Source organism: Nesoenas mayeri (genome assembly GCF_963082525.1).
Source record: "Nesoenas mayeri genome assembly, chromosome: 10".
NCBI classification, from domain to species: Eukaryota; Metazoa; Chordata; class Aves; order Columbiformes; family Columbidae; genus Nesoenas; species Nesoenas mayeri.
Window position 1 is genome coordinate 3,141,696 of NC_137560.1, and position 25,412 is coordinate 3,167,107.

Sequence of the window (25,412 nt, forward strand, 5' to 3'; positions counted from 1 at the left end):
TGACAGGAAAAGGTAAAGCATCCTTTGTAAAAACACCAAAACCCGCTACATGAATTTGAATCCCCTGGTGGTTTTGTGTGATTGCTTGTAGTTGTGGGGAAGGTAAGGAGGAACAGCCTCTCACTTCCCCCAAACCTACACTCACATAAAATACCAATACAAAGATTTTATTGTGTTGGGGCCTTTTTTGCTTATCTCTAAAAACTGGTCAGCTGTTGAAAGCAAATTGCTCTAGTGTTGGTCTAAAAGTGCTTCAATCTGCGTGCATAAATTTCTTCGTGACCTTCACAGAACTACGTACAGTCAGAACTGCAAAAGATGTGCATGTGAATAGAGACAAAAAGAAGGCGGCTCCACTTTATATAAACCGACACTTGTACCTGTGTGGAATGTTTGTGTGCTAATGGCTACTTATGAAATACTCTGAAACACCGCTTACTTGTGGAAACAGAGGTCGTTCTTCCCTGACTTTCTTCAAACAATCTGCTACGAGCCGCTTCATGGCCTTGGGGCAGTTCTTGTAGAGCTTGCTGAGGTCTGGAGATGCATACCCTCGGCCCACCATGAAAATGATCTGCAAAAACACAAGTCGGAAAAGCTGTTTCACCAGCTGACGGCTTCAGTAGCATTAAGGCGAGTACCAAAGGCACAGCGCCAGCACGGCCCTGGAGATTCGTCCAGATGAGTTCACGGAAACAATGGTGCTGCTTTTGGATTAAACCAGCGACGCTGGCCTGCACGGCTGAGCCCCTTCCTTCAATTGAAGGCTACAGCGACTAACGAGCCGCAACTCGGGCCGTTAGAGCAGCGGCCAATTTGGCGCCACAGCTCAGTCCACCAGTAGCAATGATTTTGCGGAGGTGAGGAGAGGTTAGTCGCTGTTCTTTTGTTATTTTGTTTTCTTTAGGCCAAAGAAAACAGGACCATTATTACACACTTGAAATCGGACTGCATGCAACTGAACCCCCTTTTTTCACTCTGTCCTGCGTGTGTGTTTCACTTGCAATGTAAACCGGGTTTCAAAAGACAGACAAGGATGATATTTTAATGCGTACCTGTCATTTTGAGAACGTATTTTCTAGATGTTTGAGCTCAGATTTTGCATGTATTTAAGCATGAGCTTAATTTATGCACATGAGTAGTCCCACTGAAATTAATACTGCAGAAAACTGAGCATATGGGTAAGATAGGGTGGTATTTTTAAGCTAATTAGCTGCAGCTATACTCCCAAAAAGTGACTACGAAATGGCACATTGAGATCCCACAGTTTAAAAGCCCTTAAAGGTTAAAGTAAGTAAATCCATTTTGGAAGCTCAGAACAGGATCTGAAAAGTCAGCTTAGGTTCTGTAACCAAGATTTTTGTCATAAAACCTAAACTAAGGAGAAGTTTCTTTACTTTGAGGAGAAACGTCTTTACTTGGAGGGTGACAGCACTGGAGCAGGCTGCCCACATTGGCAGAAGCGCTCACAGCTAATGCAGCAAAAAAGGACACAGGGTTGGTTTTGTTTCCAGACAAACAATAACATATTATTAGTGTCAGTAAATACATTTTCTGGTTCAGTCCAAGTCATCATTTTGGATTTTCATCAGACTTCCAGGAATCTTAACGGTCGACTCTATCACGTTGGTAGGACTGTTACCCGGGCAAATGGTGGCTGGCTTGGTTGGGTGACGGGAGTTTGGTTGTTGGAGGGTTTTACCAGGAGCGGGAGGGGCAAACAGAACTAACGGTGCTACTGGTTCAACCAGCGTCGTCTCAGAAAAAAGAACAGCTCAATATAATGTTGCTAAAATAAGGTCTTGGTGGTGTTCTCCAGGAAATATTCCATCCCTTCCTGGAAAACTTAGTTGAGAGGCAAATGTCACATGTTTTGCAACAGTGATGATTATTAAAGCCTGCATATCATTTCAATGTTCTGAACTAAAACACAGGCCAATATCCCAGTTTGTAAAGAAACTTAGAAATAAGAAAAATCTGCCTTCCCAGAGCTGGCCTGTCCTATTTGCAATACAGATTATATAACATAATAGACACTAAAATCTAGTAGTTTGTCCCCATACACTCACACTGTCCATTGTAAGATCTTAATTAAAAACAACAACAAAGCCAAAAAAAACACCAAACCACAACTAAGGATCAGCAAAACAGAGATGAAAAAGATGCGAGAGTCTGAAGTTCGTGCAAATACATGAGCCAAGATTTTCATGATGTAGCTCTAACAGGGCACTTAAAATGTTTATAAAAGAGATTTTTGTCTTTCCTTTTGACTGTCGCTATTTATTTAAGTAAACACACAATTACACAGACTTACCGCTGAAACAAATTGTGTTGTAAACAACATTTAAATTCTTGTTTTACAAATGTTTTACATTTCTGGAGGACGACACAATGCACTGTGCCCAGAAACCAAACGCAGTGTTAAAGAATCTCTCTTACCTGATCTCGGTTGTTAATGTGGGAGTACGGCAGCTCGCCCGTCATAAGTTCATATAATACTATTCCATAGGAGTAGACATCTGACTGGAAACTAAATGGGTTACTGTCCTGCATCCGAATCACTTCCGGTGCCTGGAAGAGGAAAACAAGAAACAAATTATAAGCAATATTAACAGAATTTAAAGACAGAAATGACAAGAGAAGGGGAAAAGACTTGGAAAGCAGAGAGTGAGCGCAACTAGAAATGAGTGCACGAAGGACACCTCAAGCCTTCCATGAGCTGCATCTGAGGCTCTGGAAAAGTTCAGGCAGTGCTACTGTACATCTCATTAAAAAAAATAAATACAATTGTAAGTAAACAAAAAAGCAACATTTTAATTCAACAAACATCTTACCATTAGCAAAACAATTACTCTGATTCACGGTATTTATTGACTTCTGTTGTATCTTATGTACAGCTCAGTCTGAGCCTCTCCCCATCGGTTCTTAAACGAGTATTGACATTAAAGGGGAAAAATACAAAATTCTAATACAGGCTTAATCTCTTGTAAAACTGACACCAAAACACTTACATGAAATGTGAAAGCCAAATTCAAACCAGCATATACTGAAGATAGGGGAAGAAATGCAAGAACATCCTTGCATCTTTGCAAAAGAAGCAAAATTATGAAGCTGAAGAACTTCAAAGAAACACCATAAAACAAGATATAAACGATCAAAATATCTTTCCTGTTGACCAAAATATTTTTTCCCCCTCAGAATTAAGGAGCAAAGTACTAGTTAAAGTACAACAGCAAAAACTCAGAGATGATATCAGCCTCCAAGGAAACAGAACGAACCTCCACTTCTCCGTAATGACAACTTGTCAAAGATGGTCTAGAAGTGATTACAATGAGAAAAACCGCCAAGGGCAAAAATGCAGGGGTTTTTCTAAGGTGTGTTTCATGTTTCCACACAGACACCGTTAGGTAAACTGGGTTTAAATCCGTCAGGGGAAGCTGTAAAAAGCCTTGGCTTGTAGTTTCTGGTTTGTAACTTTGTTTCAGGTGATTTGTGTATTTTATAGGTCACAAACAAACCTTGGCCAAGCATCCTGATGTTCCTAACCAACACTCTGGCTTTTCTCAAAATACAAATACCTCCATACCAGTGAAGGCTGCAAGACTAGTAATAATGATTTCTGAAAAGGAAAACCTGTTTCCAGTAACACTTTGAGGTCATTCAGTGATAAATATCAGAAGATTTAAAATGTACTAATATGCAGCATTCAGCATGTCATTTTTATTTGGTTCCGCTCCCCTGAAGTACACGCATCAAATGCCACGTGTGCTGCCCTGGGAGCTGGAAAATATTGCTGCTCAGTGCCCGTGCTGAATGTAAATCAAACACACAGCACGAGCAAAAATGGGTTGAGTGAAACTTCAACGAAGTATTTCCTTTGACATTCTTGCATCACTTTAATGATGTGGTAACAGGCACTGCTCCACTTTTTCCATTTACTTTATTGAAGCCCCACACTGAAAAGTTCCTAACTAGATTTTCTTCAGGTGATTTTTTCATGGGAGTATTGTAGAGCTGCCTTGCAAGTTCTGGCAGCAGTGAACCCTCAAGCAACTGTTGGGAATGTCCTCCGGGACAAGGAGGTGGCAAGAAGAGAACACTGTCTGAGGGCCGTGCTGTTCACTCACCATCCACAGGATCGAGCCGGTCGGCTGCTCCACCTGCTGAGATCCGCTCCACCTCGACTTCACCGTCGCCAGCCCAAAATCTCCTATTTTCACTGTGAGGCCTTCATGAAGAAATATATCTAAACGTTCATTAAGGAAATTCTGTAGAAAGCTTGAGTAAACAACTTGTAATTTTATGAAATGATCACAAAAAGAGTGGTTAGGTTATCACAAATCCAAGCCAGCTGTCCAAGAATAATGCTGATTTGTTTTTTTAAACCAGCTATGAGATGTGTGTTAAACAGAAGAAAAGTAACTTTATGGCATCCATATTTACAGAGTTAACATTTAAGACTAAACAAGATGTGCCCCCATCAGAGACCTGGACAGGCTGAGAGCTGGGCGGGGAAAAATTTAATGAAATACAACAAGGGCAAGTGTAGAGTCTTGAATCTGGGCAGGAACAGCCCCAGGTTCCAGTGTAAGTTGGGGAATGACCTATTAAAGAGCAGTGTAGGGGAAAGGGACCTGGGGGTCCTGGGGACAGCAGGGTGACCATGAGCCAGCACTGGGCCCTTGTGGCCAGGAAGCCAATGGTACCTGGGGTGGGTTAGAAGGGGGTGGTCAGTAGGTCAGAGAGGTTCTCCTGCCCCTCTGCTCTGCCCTGGGGAGACCACACCTGGAATCTTGTGTCCAGTTGTGGCCCCTCAGTTCCAGCAGGACAGGGAACTGCTGGAGAGAGTCCAGCGCAGCCACCAAGATGCTGAAGGGAGTGGAGCATCTCCCGTGTGAGGAAAGGCTGAGGGAGCTGGGGCTCTGGAGCTGGACAAGAGGACACTGAGGGGGGACTCATTCCTGGGAATCAATATGGAAAGGGGGAGTGTCAGGAGGATGGAGCCAGGCTCTTCTGGTGACAACCAGTGACAGGACAAGGGGTAATGGGTTCAACCTGGAACACAGGAGGTTCCACTTAAATTTGAGAAGAAACTTGTTCCTGGTGAGGGTGTCAGAGCCTGGCCCAGGCTGCCCAGGGGGGTTGTGGAGTCTCCTTCTGTGCAGACATTCCAACCCGCCTGGACACCTTCCTGTGTAACCTCATCTGGGTGTTCCTGCTCCACGGGGGGATTGCACTGGATGAGCTTTCCAGGGCCCTTCTCATCCCTGACACTGTGGGATTGTGTGATTCTGTGAAGAACAGATGTTTTATTATTATTGATGCATTTATCTTCATTGTGAGTTAGGATAGCAATCAACCATGTTAATTAACATCCATGACTGCAGGTATGTAAATAACTGGTGTCAGGAGACACGTGGGGAAACAGTGTAGAAGTCATCACAACTCAAAAAAAAAGAAAACTAAGAGAAAACAATTACAAGCAGAAACAAATATCACAATCAAATCTGTTTCCATGAAGTTCTCTGGCAGATCTCCTGAGATTTAACTAGGATTTAACTATTTCAACTGGAAATACCAATGTCTGTACTAATTGTAATCTATCAAGTTCAAAAAGATGATTCAGAAATATAAACACGACAGACTCCCTTCTCATTTCCACGTCAGGTGAAGAGTTCATTTATTCACAGAGCGGTTGCAGTTACGAGGAACCACAAACTCCTGACATCCTATACACTAAAACTCTTCTTTTTCTAGCTTATCTGAAAATGGGAATCTCCTTACACTATGAACTACTGGATTTGGTGTGGGTTTTATGATGACATTTGCAAAACACTCTGTGCACATTTTATGGAAGAAGTTACAATCTGCATTGCCAGCTCAATGGGCAATTTCAAAACCAGGCACTCGCAAAGGCCAAGGACAGCAGTTCAAAACATTTTAACTCCATATGCATTACTAAATCTCTGCTTTTCCAAGAAATACAGCGGGGTAAAAGGTTGTCTTGTCTTGAGTTGAAAGTAAGATTTTTGGGTTCGTTTCTGCCGGTCATGTAAAGGTGTTTGACATTTATTAAAAATATATAAGAAACAGTAAAATAAAGCCCGTCTGTGCTCACACATCACTCAGCATGCGCACGCACGCATCTTCTGTCAAGTAAAGAGTGCAGTTTCTCATCAGGACAGTGTTTGGATAACAGAGAATGACAGAAACACATTTTCAGCAAAATAAGACACTTTTGGAGTACAACCATTGCACATCCTTTTTCATCTTTATCGCAATGCACATATGTTCTCTGAAAGTCTTTGCTAAAAAGCAACTTCTTACTCACAGGAACGACTCGTTATTAGTTATATACACTGGAAACTGAAGTTAGGAAAGGATACTATTGGATTTCATGTCTCTGTGGATGATGTTCTTTGCATGTAAATAGCTGTGAAAGCAAAAGAAAATCGCTGTTAGGAGGGGTGTTCACAGAAACAGAGCCTTGCAATTTACTGATAGCAGCACAAAAAATACATCTCAATAAGAGAAAGAGCAGCATCAGGGCTGGGGAACTGCGCCATGCCCTAGAAAACCAGTGCTGTGCTCATACACTTGAAGTTTGTATGCTATTTAAGGTTTACATTTTACAAACTGCTTTATTTTGCAGTCACAATATATGTTCCTTGTTTTCTGGGTGGGTGACTGGAAACATGGGTCCTGATCTACAAAATGGGTGAGCACTGACAGCACCAGCATCTTCTGCGCTGTGAACATTGTACCATGTTCTGAAAAGTGGTGAGGTGGTTCCTGGATCAAGTGGGACACCTGGAGAAAGGTTCCAAAATACAGCAGCTGTAGGAGAGGAACAATCATCCTCCCATCTCCCCAGAGCACCATGAGTATGACTGAGTGTTTGCCAAACACTACGGTGTTAGAGCAGCATAAGGAGGAAGAAAAGGCAAAAGTAATTCTGTGTTTAGAAGAGGATCTCACCTAGAGCATTACACTAAGATCTCCAGCTACAAAAGAGCAGAAAACGTTCAGTGACTACTGGTTTAACGTGAACTAAAGCAAGAATCCATGGAAAAAGAAACACCAAATGAAAGTAAGAATGTATACAACAGTGCTGAATTAAGGCTGCACAAACACACTTGGTGTATTTTTGACCAGTTTTTCACCCAGTAACTCCTCATGAGTTTTGGGAGGAGAAGGGAAACACCTTCCCAAGAAGGAAAACATCCACCATCGCATCTCCTACTCACTCCATGCCCTGTGCCGTCTGCCGAGCGATGTCAATGAGCTGGAACATCTGGAACTTGGTCTCCTGGACATGCAGGTGTTTATACAAACTGCTTCCTTCGCACCACTGCGTGACGATGGCCAGGTTGTCTTTAGTCATGTAGCCCATGAAGAGCAAAATATTAACATGCCGAGTCTTCCTAATAGAAAGTAAAAGAGAGAGAAATTAGTATCTTAACAAAAAAAGTTTTCAAGTTCTTTTACTCAAGGCTCAAGGAACATATTTGAGCTTTTGAGTCCAAAACCATGTTTCCTGCAAAATTTTTGCTAAGTGGGTGTGACTGTGAAGTTTGTCTTTAAAAATAATTATCATATGGCACAGTTGCCAATTTACTATTTGTAAATAAAATCAGCCATTTTTCTGCTTTTTAGTTAAAATACTCCCTTTTAGTTCCAAAGAAGTTATTTAAAATCGACCTTCAAGAAAAAGGTGTCATGAAAATTCAAGCGTTTTGAAATTAGTGGCCAATATTGGCACTTGCAAGTGGTATTAGATAAAGTTATTGGAATAACAGAAATCACCCTGGAAGCTGTGAAAGAGCGACAGCTTTAGATAGAAGCCTGAATCCCAACAGGGAAATAAAGGATCGTCATGAACTGTGCGGAATTAACAGCTGGGAGGATAGTCGTGATGTACTCAAACCGCTTCAGTTACAGGATTAATATTACAGACAGTTAATTGGATGCTACAGAAACAGTATTTGAAAGTAAAAAACATATGTAGATCAGAGCATACATTTAAAAAAACAAAGGAAAAAGGAATTATGCTGCAATTGTAAAAGGTACAGTTCAAGTGTTCTGTCCAGTGGTGAAAATTATGGCAGAATTGGTTAATCCTCACCTTTTATTGTATGTCAAACGTGACCTGAACAATTATGGCTGTTACTATTATTTATCTGAATAGGTGACTTTCAGAAATAGTGAAGAAGCACAAGTGTGGAGGGGTTTTGATAGATAAAGATCTGTTGCTGAATTAGTCTGGCTCAAAGGAATCTCAAGGCTGCTTCGGGGAGCTGAGAACAGAATCTGCTGTGAGAAAGAGGGGCGTTCCACAATCACCGGGGTCCTGGTGTGGCATGAATCATCGGACGTATCATCAGTGAGACTCCAGAGCACGGACAGCCCACGATACTCATTTAACGCATCCATGCTTGGAGCGTGGACGCGTGATTAGAATATAGTTGCATATATAAGGAGGCTTGTTTCTGTAATAAATGGCTTAGCGTGATTCACATTGAATCGACTTGTTTTGCTGAGTCCTTATCTCGCTCTTACACACAGGGACCTACGTCTGTACGTGCTCTTCCTCTTCCATACAGAAGCACTTCCTTCCATCACTTTGCCTGCCTGTGTGTCCAGGGAGTTTGATGGACTTTCTAGTGGAGCTGTTCTGGAGGAGCTAAAACAGGCATCAATGTCCCTGGTTGGGGTAAGACGTAAGATTTTGTAAACCAAATTGGACCTTACCGGAGATTCAGAATTTGCATACTTTTCAGTAGGTTTCTTCCATGGAAGAAACACACTTTGACTGTTGTCATCAGCAGGTATGTAGTTTCTCAGCTCCTTTACCTTTATTGGGGACTATTCACAAAGGGAGGGGGCTCTTTCAAACCAGAGAGAGAACTTCCCTGGCAGCCAGCATGGAGGCCAGCAAGGACTAAGCACCATTGCAAGACTTTCTACAAAGAGCAAAGCTTGCATCTTTACCCTGACACAAAGAGCATCATGTACAGGAAAAAAACAAAAACACTTCTTCCCTTCTAAAAACTGTGATAGAATCCCTTACAACAGATGTGAACAGACCGGCATGATAGAAGACACTCTACTGCGCATACTTCTTGAGAAAAAGATGAGGGAACGCCCTGAAGTACAACAATATTCACAAGTATCACTATATGCTCTGGTTTTACTCTTTTTCTCCAGAGAGCTTCTTTTTGTCTATCAAACATGGGATATTTTATGAGAATGTAACAAGGTGGATGGATGATGGCAGAGCGGTGGATGTGGTCACCTTGACTTCAGCAAAGCCTTTGACACAGTCTCCCACAGCATCCTCACAGCTAAACTGAGGAGGTGTGGTGTGGACAATAGAGTAGTGAGGTGGGTTGCAAACTGGCTTAAGGAGAGAAGCCAGAGAGTGGTAGTCAATGGTGTGGAGTCTAGTTGGAGGCCAGTATCTAGTGCAGTGCCTCAGGGGGCAGTGCTGGGGCCAGTATTATTCAATATATTCATTAACGATTTAGATGAGGGAATAGAGTGCACTATCAGCAAGTTTGCTGATGACACCAAGCTCGGAGGAGTGGTGACACTGGAAGCTGTGCTGCCATCAGAGACCTGGACAGGCTGGAGAGTTGGGCGGGGAATAACCTAATGAAATTTAACAAGGACAAGTGTAGAGTCCTGCGTCTGGGCAGGAACAACCCCAGGTTCCAGTATAGGTTGGGAAATTACATATTAGAGAGCAGTGTAGGGGAAAGGGACCTGGAGGTCCTGGTGGACAACAGGATGACCATGAGCCAGCACTGTGCCCTTGTGGCCAGGAAGGCCAATGGCATCCTGGGGTGTATTACAAGGGGGGTGGTTAGTAGATCGAGAGAGGTTCTCCTTCCCCTCTACTCCGCCCTGGTGAGACCACATCTGGAATATTGTGTCCAGTTCTGGGCCCCTCAGTTCCAGCAGGACAGGGAACTGCTGGAGAGGGTCCAGCGTAGGGCAACAAAGATGATTAAGGGAGTGGAGCACCTCCCTTATGAGGAAAGGCTGAGGGAGCTGGGGCTTTTTAGTTTGGATAAGAGGAAACTGAGGGGTGACCTTATTAATGTTTATAAATATGTAAAGGGTGAGTGCCATGAGGATGGAGCCAGGCTCTTCTCGGTGACAAACAGTGATAGGACAAGGGGTAATGGGATCAAGCTGGAACACAAGAGGTTCCACTTAAATTTGAGAAAAAACTTCTTCTCAGTGAGGGTGGCAGAGCCTGGCCCAGGCTGCCCAGGGGGGTTGTGGAGTCTCCTTCTCTGCAGACATTCAAACCCGCCTGGACATGTTCCTGTGCAACCTCACCTGGGCGTTCCTGCTCCAGCAGGGGGATTGGACTAGATGATCTTTTGAGGTCCCTTCCAATCCCAAACATACTGTGATACTGTGATATTGAGCAAGACAGCTTAAAGAAGGGGTAGCAGCCAATTGCGGGGCCCTGGAATAACAGAACTTAGCGACAAAACTCCATACCTTAATACAGCCACTTCATTTCTGAAAGCCTGGAACTGTTCTGGGGTTGGGTCGACAACCTTTAGTATCTTCACTGCTACATCCCCTGAAAATACATTTACCGTAAAAGTTACTAAAAATGCAGCTTTTTTTTTTTTTTCAAAATAGCATTACTAAACAGTATACTTAAAATTCCTAATTTGTGCACAGTTTGCCTCTACTAATTCATACATGGGTCAAGACTTTTCTGTAGACATATAAATTTTCATACCATCAAGCAATTAATTTATCTGAACTTCAGTCTAACAAACCTATTTTTTGAACAGACGTGGCTGTCTAGAATTACATCTATACATATAGGATATGAACTATTAAAATCACCACTAGTTGTTGCAAATGAAGGTATTCTAGTGTAGCTGCATTCTCAACACGGTATTTCAAGCGCACTCACATCAAAGTCTCTCCAAACAGTATCCAATTTCATCGTTTTCCTTCTCCTATCCAGCTTCAGCACACATATTATATACAACTTTGTATTTTTATATAATTAAGTTTATATATATACATAAAACATATGTATGCATACACAGCCTTTATAATATAAAGCTTATTAAAAAAAAAAAACCTTTCTAGATTTAAATACTACTTTTTCAGGAATGGGAGGAATAAATCTGTCCAGGAATAGGAGAAAAATCATGAATGATACAACTGGTTTTAATATTTCAATAACAAATTTGGGGACTATAGAAAGCAGAATATCTTACTGCTCTTTAAGCTGACACGTTATAAAATTTGACTTAAAGCTTCATTTGAATTGTTTTTAGTGTCAGCACTTGCTTTAAATTTCAGTATCTGTTAAAGGGCAATACAGAGAGGAATAAATGATGATCCTGTGCTATCTGTTTAGAGACTGTTTCCAGAGAATAAAGCTGCAAAAACCTTCACAGTGTACGTTTAGAAAACAGTAGAATAGAACTGATTCTAAAAAGGTACAATAGTGGAACCGTTCTAACAAAAGGAAAAGCACCAACAGCAAGACCCACTGACTTCTCCACGAACGAAGTCAACACCATGTTCATTTGAACTACCAATGGACAGCACTTTAGAATTCAAGAGGGGGATCAATTTGCTCTGAGACTGTCACAGGAAGGAAAAAACAGCTCAGGAAAACTGAAACTTCCACCTCAGTCCACATGCAGTAAAAAGATTTGAGAGATACTATACTCAAACTTATCCCAAGGTTTAAAGGGCTGCTGCCACTTCACATCACTTACAAAATATCCCTAGAGTGAAAGCTGGCTCTGCTGCCACAATCACTAATTATTTTCTTCTTAATACAGCCTCTTTTTCAAGATATATTTGAAAAATACGTTAGCATGTCTCTAGACATGCCAACAAAGTAGGAGAAGGATTTGGATTTGCAAACTGGAACTTGAAAGTTTCGGAGCACCCTGAGTGAACTCCGGGATCTCCCACTGCAGTCACCAGGTGCTTAGTTTGCCACGTGATTTGAAGTCACAAAGACACACAAATATTGAACATATTATATGTGTGTATATTCTTCGTTTAACTTCAGTAAATGCAACATGCTTCCTATTCCATCCTCTAGCATTTTCATAAAGAGAACCATCTCGATTTGTAGCTTGCCTGGTGTTCTAGAACTTAGAGATCTCTCTGCTTGCAGAGCAGAACAGAAGATAACTGGTAGAAAAAGGGCATTTTCACAGGACCACCAAAACCACAGGCTTTGAAACAGCCAGTTCCCACTGCAAGTCCTGCTGATGCACAACGCCAGCCCAACACCTGCAGTATATCGCTATGAGCTACACCAAGACAAGGCGAGGATGCGGCAGGTCAAACAATTTCAGATCATTTTTCAATTATGATCCTTGCTCCGTGGATGAAAAGATGCTTTTAACCTTACGCTGTTCTTACTGAATCAGGTGCCACACTTTTTTTAGACTCAATGGCATTTCCTGAGCGGTTTTCTCTACAGAAACAAATACACAACAGCACTTGGGTTTTTTCAGCAGCAACCTGAAGACAAATCGGCTTCCGCCACCCCCCAACCCCCAACCCCCTAGAACTGATTACCAGGGTCAAAGGGAAATGTGTTTATGACAGGTAGTCTTCCAACCCATTTAAACTGCCTTGCTTCTCTTTCCGCCTTTTAAATTTAGAAGCATGCTACAGGACACTATGGATCCACATGGGGTCTGTAACAGAAGTGGTGCAAAGGCGAAAATTAGTACTTAACCATCAGAACAAGCTGGAAAAATATGGAAGTGCTGTTCAACGAGACACACACTCCTCAGAGCAAGACTCCTTTATTTTTACTTTGGAAGACTAAATCAGGGGAGCTTGTTGAGAACCTACTATGGTGCAGAATCTTCCATGGGTGATCTCCAGAAGTACACTGCAAGCAGCTCTTCGTAGTTGAGCATGGTAGGAAACCCTCTAACTCAACCTGGAATTTCTACGTAAGCTTCAGCAACCTGCCCACTTCAATTCATTTCCTTCAGCTTCACCAAGACATTTTTATTGCTGCATTTGCACTATCAGAATAGGTTACAACAAAAAAAGTCTGCAGTTTCACTCATTTGTGCATTGTGAGCTGCCAGTTCCTTAAACTCCACACAGAAAGGACTTGCAAGAAACAGAAATCCTTTAAGACCACACTGCGAATGACAGTGTAATTTAACTTTGAATTTCCTGAAAATCAGGACAACTATAAACGGTAACCACAAAAAAGATACTGAATCTGATCAATATCAAGTTGGGTGACAGCCACACAACCATCTTGTGCACACAGCTGAAGGCTCTTCCTAAATATGTAGCTCAATATATTTCCTGTTTAGCGCAGGAAGAACCAAAGTTCCCGATACACAAAGAATATTTATTAACATAAAATTCAAGTATATCGACAAGAATTCACCTTTATTACCCTTAGGGAAATCTTACTTTTTCTTTTTCCTTCGAAAAACACAACTGTAAAAATAATATATGAGTTTTCCTTTCCCTGCCACACTGGCTATCAGTGTGCTAATTAAACCACAGAGGTATTTAAAAAGAAAGGTAAATGTAATTTAACATCAGGCTGTGAAACTTCCCAGCTGATTCTAATTCCATCCTGCTAATGGAAAGCAAAACCTCTTCAGAAAACAAGCTGCTGTAGAACATGGTAACAAAGAAAACAACGTTCGCTCCAATATAAGGAACACGTAAGATTCAGATTTTGACGCCTCTTCTTTGCCTTAATTCCCCCACTGCTAATATCAGGAAGTCAGTATTTCTCACCTAGTGCCTTTGGTGGTAGATAAGGACATGGCACCATTACAAAGATTTTACCTTTTCCTGGCTTGCCGTCCTACAGCATCAACATTTTGAGAAGACACTAACAACGGGCAAGACCTTACCATGCCATTTGCCTTTGTAAACCGTTCCGAAGGAACCCGACCCTATTCTGGTGGAGAGCATGACTTCGCTTGCTTCGATTTCCCAGTAATAACTGGAATCTCTCTGTCCACGAGGCCTCTGGAACAAAAATGGATATGGTTTTACCCCAAGTATTTAATCACATATATTATATATACAGAAGAATGAAAGAGCTTCCTTCGTACAAATTTAGGGTGCACTGAAACCTTGAGGGTTTTGTCCTGCATTATGGACTTCTGTTTTTCTCCTCAATTTGTCATAGGTGGTGGGTTTTGTTACCCTCCCCCCAAAAAAGAGTACATTAGATCTTAAGAGGAACAAATATTTTATCATCCACTGTTTAAAGACTTACTGACTTTTACAAAATTACAATACTAAAATTCAGGAATTCATTTGCATATTTAGAAGGAATAAATCAAAAAGGTGAGAGCAGAATTCTCATATGTTTAAGCGGTTAACAAGTGTAATGCAAGGCAATAGTGCTACCTTTCCCAGATTAGTCAGAATTATATCGTTACTACATACACACACGGCAGGGAAATCCAAGATTACCATCATCTTGTACTGGTTTTTGTGTATAGAAATTTATCCCACTGTCCCAGCCTAGTTTAATATATATAAAAAAATACATTTAAAAAATATTACCATACTTACGATTTTGTTTTTTTCTTGTGTATTGGATCCAGGGGCTCTCTCTCTTTGGGCTGGGACCGGGGTTTTGGGCTGAGACCAGCCAGTGGGGCTCATATTGTTAGGACTTCCAGACAGAGCAGAGGGTGAAGCTTAAATATAAAAAGAAATAATAATTAAAAAAAATTAACAACTAGAAAATAAACGCAAAATAATATTATATATTATTTCTTTTTTGAAAACCATACCTGATTCACTATGGCTTCGAATTGCATCCTAAAACAGAGGAGACAGATAAAGTTAATAAATATGAGAGCATATAAAGGAACAAGCAGGAATAGCATTGACATAGTTCCTGACAGCTTTGGTCAAGTGTGCTACAGTATTGACCAACCCCCTCCAAAAGATGACAGCTTGGTTATTTTCTAGTTACAAGAATCCTATATGCTAAAAACCATGCAATTTGTGAATACTTACAAAACATTACAAATATTCACAACATATTAAATGGCATTACAACCAAAAAAAAAAAGAGAAAAAAAGAAAAGAAGATATGGAACAAGATGAAACACTAGAAATACTGTCTGCATTCCCACCGCTGGAGTTTTGTACATGCTTGTGTATCAGATGTGAACACAGCTCCTGTATCTCTAGAGTACACGTTCTCAAAAAGGTTTTGGCTTACAAGCAGGAAACTTGTTAAAGCCCCTAAAATACCCCAAGTCAATGTACATTTTTTGAAATATCTCTACTGTACTATTTCAATATCCCCCAAAAAAGGCTACATCTAGTGGCCTAATGCAAACACAGCTAATTTCCCCAGCATTTTTCCACGGATTAAAGTGTGATATTCATACACGGTTCACTAGTTGGCACAGTGCGACAACTCTCACCTCATGCCACAGGCACGTTACGACACAATTCTACAGCCATGCACAAGATCAACTAAGCTCTGACAAACAGGACTCCACGGCTTTTCTCACCTGCTACGTATTATCCCAAAGTACATACAGGAAAGGTAAAATATCCAGGTACTGTATAAGTACAAAGCAAGAACATGCACTACAGAAATGTTAAACACCGTCAAAGTTAATAGAAGGCAATTCAAACTTTTGAACTAGTTAGTAGCATCATAAATGTAAGATTTCATAGGAGGACAGAACAGGCCTGCATTCCACCAGTTTTCAAATTAACTCAGATTATCCTTAGTAGAGAGTCATTTATAAAATACATGGTTTTAGCTAGTTAGTTGCATTCTCCCAGGCTTGACTCTATACCCCGTGTTCTTGCAGAGAATCTCTACGGCTGAGTGGATTAAAATCTGCATTCACTGCCCATGAAGAACTCTCGCAAGTTAATACTTTTGTCCGTTTTGAGGACAATACAAATCTTTAAGAACCTGAATTAATAATGAGTGATGGGTTTGTCCATCAGCCTGAGAATGTAACTGCTTTCAAGTAAGCTGGCAAAGGATGACTAAATCATTTAAAATTGTTCTCATACTTATGTATATATAATTCTTATTTAAGAAAAAAGTATTTTTGAACTTCAGTCCTGATGTATTTTCTTTTTTACTTACGAATCCTACAGCAAATGAACCAAACCCGGTGTTCTTTGGAGTTGTTCTTACAACATAAATAATACCATACACAGTGCTGTAGTCTGTCACCTTTACTTTGATGTGAAATAAAAGCAGCACATCATGTTCTTAATCTAAGGGGTTTGTAGAGCTCTATTCAACAAAATAGTTCCAGAGCAAAACAGCCACACAATAGGTGTGTATGAGAGGGTTTTACTTTAAAAACTGTGTGACCAAATGCATCACTAATCCAAGACTACAGAAATTCATACCAAATTTAACAGCAGTGTGGATTCACCCAGCTAAACTAAAAATTAAGCTCTTCTATCAATTTGCCTCTTCCAATTAGCGTCCTCAATATTTAAGTATAAACATGCTATGAAGGTTTTCATCAAATCAGCTCCAGATTAAACATTTCATGTGAATACTGCCATGGCTTGCAAGTTATAGCAATCCTGTTAATCACAAGAAAACAAAAGGCACCAAGAAAATACCTACTCTTCCCCTCAAACAAAATCGTCTGCACCAGGAACTGGGAGAAGCATTCAGGCTGTTATTCTAGGCCAACATGGTAAGAGATAAAAGAACAGAGGAAGTATAAAAAATATATATTAAATGTTAGGATAAATGAAAGAAAAAGTAACCTAATTTCTTTGCTCTATGATAATTAAGTGCAGTAAAACTTTGAAGAAAGTATTCCTGTTCAAATGCAAAAGTCAGTAGCATCCATCCTTTGCTAAACACTTAATAAAGGTGATCTGCCTCATGTCATATTAGAAGGTCTCTACTACCGGATCTTGTGGTGTGGGGTTTTTTTAAACATTTTTTAAAGCTATTGCCTGTAAGATATGACAGCTATTTTTCTTCAGTCCCTATGATATTATGAAGAGCCAGACTAGAAAGCATTTCTGTCTTTACTGCTGTGCATAAAGGATAAAGAAAGCAACGTCAATGAAAAGGCTCATCATGCTACAAAGTTCATCCTCTCTTTCTTGAGCGCTTCATTATTTTTCATGCCATAAAAGATGGTCAGCCAGGCTTCTGACGCAGTAAAAAAGGCTGTAAACCTAAGAAACCCAAAGAGAAAGGTGACGTATGTTTCCCCATAAAACCCAGCTGACACAAAGCTTCAAACCATAAAAGCTTCATGGGACTGCTGGGCACTTCTCTTCAGTTCCACCAAAGGCCCAGAGAACTTCTCGGGCATTTTCAGAGGCTTCACGTTTCATATAAGCCTATAAACTACCAGCTGAAGATGCAAGTAAACTCGATAGTCAAAGGCTTCTGCTTAGCCTGAAGAGTTTTTAAACCATTACAGAGAAAACAAACAAACAAAATTAAAATATGCCAAAAAAAGAAGAAAAAGCCCAAACCCACTGCACCATAGTGCTCTCTAAAGCCCTGCAGTTCTTTCTGCAAGCCTTTGCTTCACACCACTCCCTTATTTTGCTAAGGTTATCACAAACCAAACAAAAAACCCCACTTTAGGCCTGAGTTCAATGAGTTGTCTCTCACTGCTGCCAGTCTAAGGTAGGAAAAATAAAAGAAGGTGCTTGAAAGGAAGTAACAGCAGAAATATTCTCACAGACAGACAGCTTTAGTGCACAAGCCCAGAATTGCTGTTAATTCTGCACAGGTGTAACACAAAACCTATTGCCAGTAAGCTCTGAGAAGTCCAAAAACTACCTCCAGATTAACAGTACCTGTAGTCTGACTTAAATAAACACCAGCCCCTCCAACAAATCTGGATTTGTAAGTTTAAAAGAACATTTTTAGACATGCCTAATAAGTCTTTCTTCAGCAAAAATGAGCTTCTTTTCTTTTCAGATCTGCAAAACTTGATAGTTAAGCTCCCCCACATGTTTACAGACACCAAGAACCTATCTAGAGCTTCAGCAAGAAGAATGAGCTGCAAGAATGAGCTATAACTTTCTGTGCAAATGTGTCCCCTATATTCTTCATTACTCAGCCAGCTGAGGCAAACAGCAAGCAAATGACAGAAAGCAAAGAAGAAAAACCAACCAATGACTATTAGGTAGCCAGTCCTACTTTCAATTTAACTTTACGTTATTCCCTCCCTTCCCCACGTTACCTCGATTATCCGGTTGTCTACAGGCATCGTAGTGCTGACCATGTGGACATTTGGTGTGGACGTAGATCGCTGTCTTTGGGAAAGGGAGCCCTCAGAGGAAGGGTTTGATGTGTTGAATGTGAAGGCATGAGGTGTGGAATACCTGTGCTGGGAACTGAGAAGGAAAGAGAGAGAAAGGGAAAGTTACGGATATTTTTTTCTCCTCTAGCAGTTGAAACATACTCTGCAATGTAACCTGTTCAAAAGCAATTCAGACATAACTCCAAACAGAAAAAGTTGGGACTTACATGCTAACTAGTTGAGTCGGTTGAATCATTACCAGTTTAACTTCAGAAATAAATTTAAAAACTTCAAGCATGACCTTACCAGTTCACACACTTATTGAGTGTGTTTAATGCAAGTCTGTTTTTGCCATTACAAAATTCACCTCAATCCTCATCAAATCACATTTAATATACTGATAAAATCCTGGCTCTGCTGGATTAATTCAGGTCTGTGAAATGTAAACAAGCTGATCATTTCAAGCCTGTGATGCAGAGCTTAAAAGCTGCTTTCACTGCTAAGCCCTGAATTTGTGAAGGTTTGCAAGACTGTTCAATGGGTGGCACAGAACAGCCAGCAAGGAAGTCATGAAACCCAATACCAGTTAAAAGGAGGCCAACCCTAAAATCCAACTGAACAAAGACTTATAAATCACAGCCAAGGCCACGCAAACCCTATTTATCCCAAATCACACAAGAATCTTAACTGAAATCAGTCCACCTTAACAAAAACTTGAAAAAAACTGTCAAGTTAATGCGTCATTGATCAACCACATTGGAAATAAGAGGGCAAAGAGAACATAAGGTCAATTCCTGACGCAGTTCCCACTAAAATCAATCAATCGATAGATACATAGAACCGTTTGCAAGTCAGCTATGTGCTCTGTGCCTCACTCCTCAATAGGCCAAGAATTTTCAAAGGGATGCAGAAAAACCAAACGATGGCCTGCCCTCCTCAGCCTCTCGAGTTTCAAGGAAGAGAATACAGGCGTGAATGCGGCTCAGAAAACAGGCCCCTTTGAAAGTAAAGCCATTTTTACTCCAGCATTTAAAACTACAGGAGTGTTCTCTTTAGGTCACAGAATTTTCAGTTTCCACTGTTCTCTCTTTAAACTCTTACCTGTCATCATAACATTAGAACATTACTTTAGTTTCTGTATGCAAGTCATGCAAAACAAGTCATGAACCCTTACAAGTACACTACCTGATCAGGTGAAACCAAATTAATTCACAAAAATACCAAAGGGAGCCTTGAATTTTCTTAAGCAGGTGAATAAAGGTCTCCAGAAAACCTTTAATACCCTCCCTTAAAATCTTAAGACTAAGAATTAAAAATATAAAATCCCAAATAAAACTTTTGCTTGAATCTAAGAACAAGAAAGGACACTATATATTATCTGTGATGAGGTGGTGTTGCCTTCTTGCACATTTATCCCAACCTTCTATACGACTGTTTAATTTTTGACAAGTTGGGGTAGTTTCGTTTTTGTTGGTTGATTTTGTTTTCTTTTGTTTTGTTTTTGTTTGTTTAAACAACTGTATTTCCCAAAATAGAAATGACAGGAAATACCAGCTTACCTAACAGGTATCCGGGAGACAGACTCCCGCATCCGTCTCATTGTCAAGGGAGGTAGTGCAGGGACACCACTGTCACTGATATTTGAATTTGGGAACAATCTGAAATATCAACAAAAACAATTACAAATTCAACTGCTACACTACCTCCTGTACAATGCTCTTGAAAGCTGAAAATTGAAAGGGCTGTTTCTTTTCAGCATAATTACCTTCATGAATGCATTCCTATCTTTACATAATCATTTTCCTATGTGTATGATACAACTAAAAACTATGTCTTCAGACTCCCAAAGAAAATTCCCATGAGTTCTCTCTAAACGTAAGATACAAATCTTTTTACATCAGACTTCAGATCTTCCTCAAAGAGTATTTGAGCCCAGATTTTTAAAGCTCTATTAAATCCAGGTAAGCACCAAGTGGCACTAGACACCCTACACTCTAACGACTCGTCAGTATAAGAAAATGCATAACTGTATGACCCAGTTTAGTTATAACAACATACAATCGCTACACAAGATCAATTATAGGTTTTAACGCTTCTACATAAAAGGACTACTCCTAACATAATGATTTTCAACTTTTCCTAATCAATATTAGGCAAGTCTTATCCTTTATCAGTTTTCTCACCCTTCCATGCATTTTCAACAGGGTGACGGATTTGTGGTAGTTCTGAACACTCACACACCCAACAGCTAAAACACAACTAAATCATGACCTGTCTTCCTTCTAACAAAAGTGCTATATGAGAAGAATTACTGTGCCTTCCCATGTTGAAGCAGAGGGCATTATAGCACCTGCCTGGTCATTCAAGATCTCTGTTTGCTTGTCCCAGAAGATTAAAATGTACAGCAAGAACAAAATACATTTAATGGAAGTGGCCTTCACCTGGGAACAGACAATCTTTGCTGGCTGTTTTATGAAATCAACACACACATTCTGTATACTGATCAAAGTGATGACACTTCCCGACAATCCACATTTATCTCTATCATAAGAGATTAAAAAAAGATGCTCGTCTGTCACCAAGAATCACTGTTGCTATTGAAAAGGAACAGTCCTTACAAGAGTTGCCTGATATTGCTCCAGTCGACACACATGGTTGGAACTTTGGTGCTGCAGTGTTCGTGGAATTTATAACCGCATGTCTGACACCGAAACCCATTTAGCAGGAACTTCTGACAGATGTCACAGAAAGCAAGCTTTAGAAACGTCTTCCGAGCCTAGAAAACACATTACATTATTAATCCAAGCAACTAGCTTCTCTTCACTAGCTCAGACAAATATCTCCAGAGCCTGACGTAAAGAAATACCAGGTTAAAATGTTATCAGTGCCCCCGAAGTGCTGCTGAACTTAAAACTACACTTGGCTATTCCTGCATATATTTCCAGTTTGGCTGGAAACCTGGAAAGCTGACAAACATTTAGGACTTTTTGCACCTGATTATTAGAAAGAAAGAAAGGAAAAATGTTTTGTCAAATTCAAAAGCACTGTTTTGTGTTCGGTAAGGTGACAAGAGTTGGGTGAGCCAAGAATTGGGGTTTTTGTTTGATTTTAGTATCATCAAAACTCAAGAAGGATCAGATTGTAAGAACCACCTCATTATTTTTATTAGTCAAAATGTTTGTTTTGTGTTTGAATAACCAACACCCCTTATGCAAGAAATAAATTCCTTAGTAAATGAAATAGTTCAAGGAATTTCTACTTTATTTAAATGGTATCTAACATTTTTTTTACAGCTTCTAAAATACCAAAGAAAATATTAAAATGAACCAAAGGGTTCCTTCCTCCAGAACACATTGTGGAGGAAGCTCGAAGTCTGAGCTTCTTCCAGATCTGGAGAAAAACACTTGTTTTCTGCTGACCGAATGTAGAAAATTTTATTTCTGGTTTTCTAAAAATGTAAAGTAGAAGCAAAGCTATTGTCATGGGATTTTTTATATTAATCCTAACCTTTCTGATGGATATAAATGATAATCCCTTGCTTTTGTCACTTGGTACAATATATTTCTAGGACAAAATAGAGGGAGCAGGGGTGAAGGAATCAAATCATCACTTCTAAAATGCACCCCCTCTGTTTAGAAAGCCAAAAGGTCATTAATGCCTAAAACATTCTTTGACTGAATATGTCAAAATCCAGCTGAGGACAAGCTTACAAAATTGTGTGTGGTGAGCGGAACATGATCAAGAAAATCCACTTGCAGTTCCTCTCCAATCAAGGAGGCAGCATCTGTATTCCAATCCAAACGCACTTTTTTTCTGAAAAAGAGAGAAAATGGGGACAACAACATTACTTAGGAGCTAAGAGGTCTGGCCTAATCAATGATCTATGTTTTGTGAGTTTTCTTGAGTAAACTGAAAACATGCCAAAAAGTGTGGCTAACCTCTCATAGTGAGCTACATTTCAGTGCCTTTCACTTAAGCAACTTTGAAACCACAGCGATTCACCTCTTTTTCTGTTTATTTTTTAACATGTAAGTCATTTAGATACATAGATTATTTGAAGTAAGATACCTAGAAGCTGTAATGGAGTCAAAGAAACACCCTGATAAACAAACCAGAAGAAATTAGGAATGGCAGACTTAGTGACATGAAAGCCGTATTATGTGCTTCAGCACTGAAGTTACTGGTGACCCCAGAATGGACTCAGTTACACGGAGATGTACACCCACAAATGGCTGCCTCATGACTGAAGCTTAAAAGAGCATTAAGCCCAAGCCTTACGAGGTGTGAAGTTAAATGTATTAACTCCATGAGATACCTTCACTCCCTCAGCTTGTAAAAGAATCATTTGGTATTTAATAGCAGCATCCCCGGTCCTACAAAAAATAAGGAATATCTGAAGTGAGATTTCAATCCAAACACTGAAAAGTTGTAGAGGATTGTAGAGCCTTAAAACTGAGTGCACAGAGGAGACATTCATTTAAGTTGGCTAAGAACCACTAGTGCTGAAGTTTACCAACTACAAACTGTGAAGAGAAACACACCTCAAATATGAAGGTGTATCACATCATTTCATCTCGAGTATGACAAAAACCTCTGTAAGATACTACACGTGCTTGAGTGTACCACTTAATTTTGAGCACTTTTTATACTTAGCTTTAAAACAATAAAGTTTTTAATACCCAGGAAGCAACAAGACTGGTGAAGGGGCTTGAAGACAAAACCTATAGGGAGAGGCTGAAGGAGCTGGGCTTGTTTAGTCTAGAGAAGAGGAGGCTCAGAGCTGAGCTCAGCACTCTCTAGAACTACCTGAAGGGCAGTTCTAGCCAGGTGGGGATCGGTCTCTTCTCCCAGGCATCAGCAACAGGACAAGGGGCCATGGGCTCCAACTCTGCCAGGGGAAATTTAGGCTGGAGATTAGAAAGAAATCCTTTCCAGAGAGAAAGTGGTCGGGCATTGGAATGGCTGCCCAGGGAGGTGCTGGACTCACTGTCCCTGGAGGTTTTTAAACTGAGACTGGACATGGCGCTTAGTGCCATGATCTAGTCAATGGACTGGAGTTGAACCAAGGGTTGGACCTGATGATCTCTGAGGTCTTTTCCAACCGAGCTGATTCTGTGGTTCTGGGAAGGAGTTGACCTAGAGGAGAGTAAAGAAGGCAACACAGAAGCGTTCGCAACCAAACCGCCCTTTTAAAAGAAACTAGCCAGAGAGAGGAAGAAAGTATTATTGCTGCTAATCTAAACCCAAGATGTTTACATTCTGTAGTTGAAAGTTTCACATATAATATCACAGGCTCTCACCCTTTTGGTTCCGTCAGAAGTCGAAAAACCGCACAGCATTCTGGCTGCAGACCTCTTACTTTAAGTGCCTTCATAAGACAGTCATGTAAGGTCATCCCATTCCGCACATTCACCTGTGGCCAAAGGAAAAAAAATTAGTCGGTAATTGCAATTTTTTCTCTCTTTTTCTTTAGAAGTTCCAGTAAAAGTAAATGGCTGTTCCCTTCTGAAGTTAATAAATAGGTAAATAAAAATTACTTGTGTGAAGTAACAACAGACTGCTGTGTCTTCCGATTTAACCCACTGCCCAACCCATCAGGCAGGCGTGTTTTCTGCCATATACATTAACTGTTTTGTACTTATGCTAAGGAAGCCTTGAAGTCGTTTTATAACTTTTTAATTTCTTACAATTACTAAGTTTCTGTGAAACAGGATTTCATACAGCACTCACACAAGTAGGTAGCTTGTAAAATAACAGAAACGGAAACAAATGCAGTTAACTTAGGTACAGAAAAAGGCTTAATTTAGGTTTCAGAGAACTTTGCTTGAGACTATTATTAGTATGCTCAGCTCCAAGAAATCTAATAAAAGTGATCCCTCAAGTTTCACTTTAGCTTTAACCACCATGCTTCACTGTGGGTGTCCAAGTGAAGAAAACGGTGACAGAAATGACTACATGTTTTATTTCATGGAGGCATCATTGCTTAGGTGAAACAACTAGAGTCTCTTAATGTTAAATTTGTAAGAAAAGTATCTTGCTCATGTGTATTGGAAAAATACAGCACTGAGGTAAATACAGGTTCTCAAAATACAGATGTGTTGTTTTCAAAATATGTCCTCTAGAATTACCAAACTGATGACAACACACTTAACCACAATCAGACCTTTTGTGAAGCCTGGCATTTCTCTTGGCAGATCCGTGTCCCAGTGTTAGCACTGGGAACAGCGTGACATTTCTTACAGAAGCTGATCTAGACTTACCACCGTGCGTTGCTTGTTGGGCAAGAAAACACGAATAGTGTTACTAGTTTTGGAAGTATCTGATATTTTGCCATCATCAGATGCTCGGCGTTGGTAACCAAACTGCTGGACGATAGTAGGTGAGATACAGTTTGGGCCATCAAAGACAGAATCCTTGAGTCCAAAACCATTACTGATAGTCTTCCAAGCTCCCTGAATGTGCTCCATTGACGTGGTCTACGAAACAAAAATTGAGAGAGTCAGGGAAAACTACAATATCCTTCCTTATAAAGCGGTATTCTCTCTTCCTGACACAACAGACCTCACAGCCTCTTTTGAGAGCCTTTGAGAACCGCCGCCTCTTCCTTTTGACATGATCAACCTACACGAACACGGCAGTTCACCCACCTCTGCAAAACCAGCCTAAGTCCTGAAAGCATTTGACTTGCAACACATGCACAGATTGTGGCTAATGTATGTGTAACCCCTCTCACTGCATCTCTGGTGTCACAGGAGCGTCACCATCATGTACATAATAGTGCCCGAGGGGCCTGCAGAGAGGTGGCGAGATGCTGGCTGCGGGCCAGAGGAACAGTCCTGCAACCATTAGAACAGCCTGTGCTGCTGAGAAAAAGCAGCAAGACAGGAATTATAATAAAAGACATTAAATGAAGAAATTCTACTTTTTATCAGTGATTTTGGGGAAAGGATTTTTTTCTGTTGGTTGCTTTTTTTAAAGAGTAACAAGTTTAGTACTGTTAGTATCCAAATAACCACATAACATTTAATAGTATCACAATTTATGTAGTATGAAACAGAAAAAACAAACAAACCACACTATGCTGTTACATTTCAATATAAACCTCTCGCAGTACAGGGACAT

General features: G+C 40.4%; 2 protein-coding genes across 5 annotated transcripts in view; one reads left to right on the plus strand and one right to left on the minus strand.

Moving 5' to 3' along the window:
• Window positions 1-8,583, plus strand: part of MKRN2 (makorin ring finger protein 2) — a 23,354-nt gene extending 14,771 nt beyond the window's left edge. The window contains exon 9 of the mRNA XM_080350386.1: window positions 8,566-8,583. The gene's annotated coding sequence lies outside the window, so the exon portion shown is untranslated. The remainder of the gene's footprint in view (window positions 1-8,565) is intronic.
• Window positions 1-25,412, minus strand: part of RAF1 (Raf-1 proto-oncogene, serine/threonine kinase) — a 45,911-nt gene that overhangs the window by 2,265 nt on the left and 18,234 nt on the right. For 2 of the 4 annotated variants that reach the window (XM_080350379.1, XM_080350378.1), the window contains 15 exons: window positions 24,551-24,766; window positions 23,591-23,703; window positions 22,001-22,103; window positions 20,909-21,066; window positions 19,850-19,948; window positions 18,231-18,384; window positions 14,808-14,835; window positions 14,584-14,711; window positions 13,911-14,028; window positions 10,516-10,600; window positions 7,248-7,424; window positions 6,387-6,433; window positions 4,128-4,246; window positions 2,440-2,571; window positions 440-574 (listed from right to left, as the gene is read on the minus strand). In XM_080350379.1, the coding sequence (XP_080206505.1) occupies window positions 440-574; window positions 2,440-2,571; window positions 4,128-4,246; window positions 6,387-6,433; window positions 7,248-7,424; window positions 10,516-10,600; window positions 13,911-14,028; window positions 14,584-14,711; window positions 14,808-14,835; window positions 18,231-18,384; window positions 19,850-19,948; window positions 20,909-21,066; window positions 22,001-22,103; window positions 23,591-23,703; window positions 24,551-24,757 (1,803 nt within the window). In that variant the 5' untranslated portion in view covers window positions 24,758-24,766. Of the gene's footprint in view, window positions 1-439; window positions 575-2,439; window positions 2,572-4,127; window positions 4,247-6,386; window positions 6,434-7,247; window positions 7,425-10,515; window positions 10,601-13,910; window positions 14,029-14,583; window positions 14,712-14,807; window positions 14,836-16,636; window positions 16,697-18,230; window positions 18,385-19,849; window positions 19,949-20,908; window positions 21,067-22,000; window positions 22,104-23,590; window positions 23,704-24,550; window positions 24,767-25,412 lie in introns of all 4 variants that reach the window. The other 2 variants (XM_080350381.1, XM_080350380.1) reach the window with 2 other exon arrangements.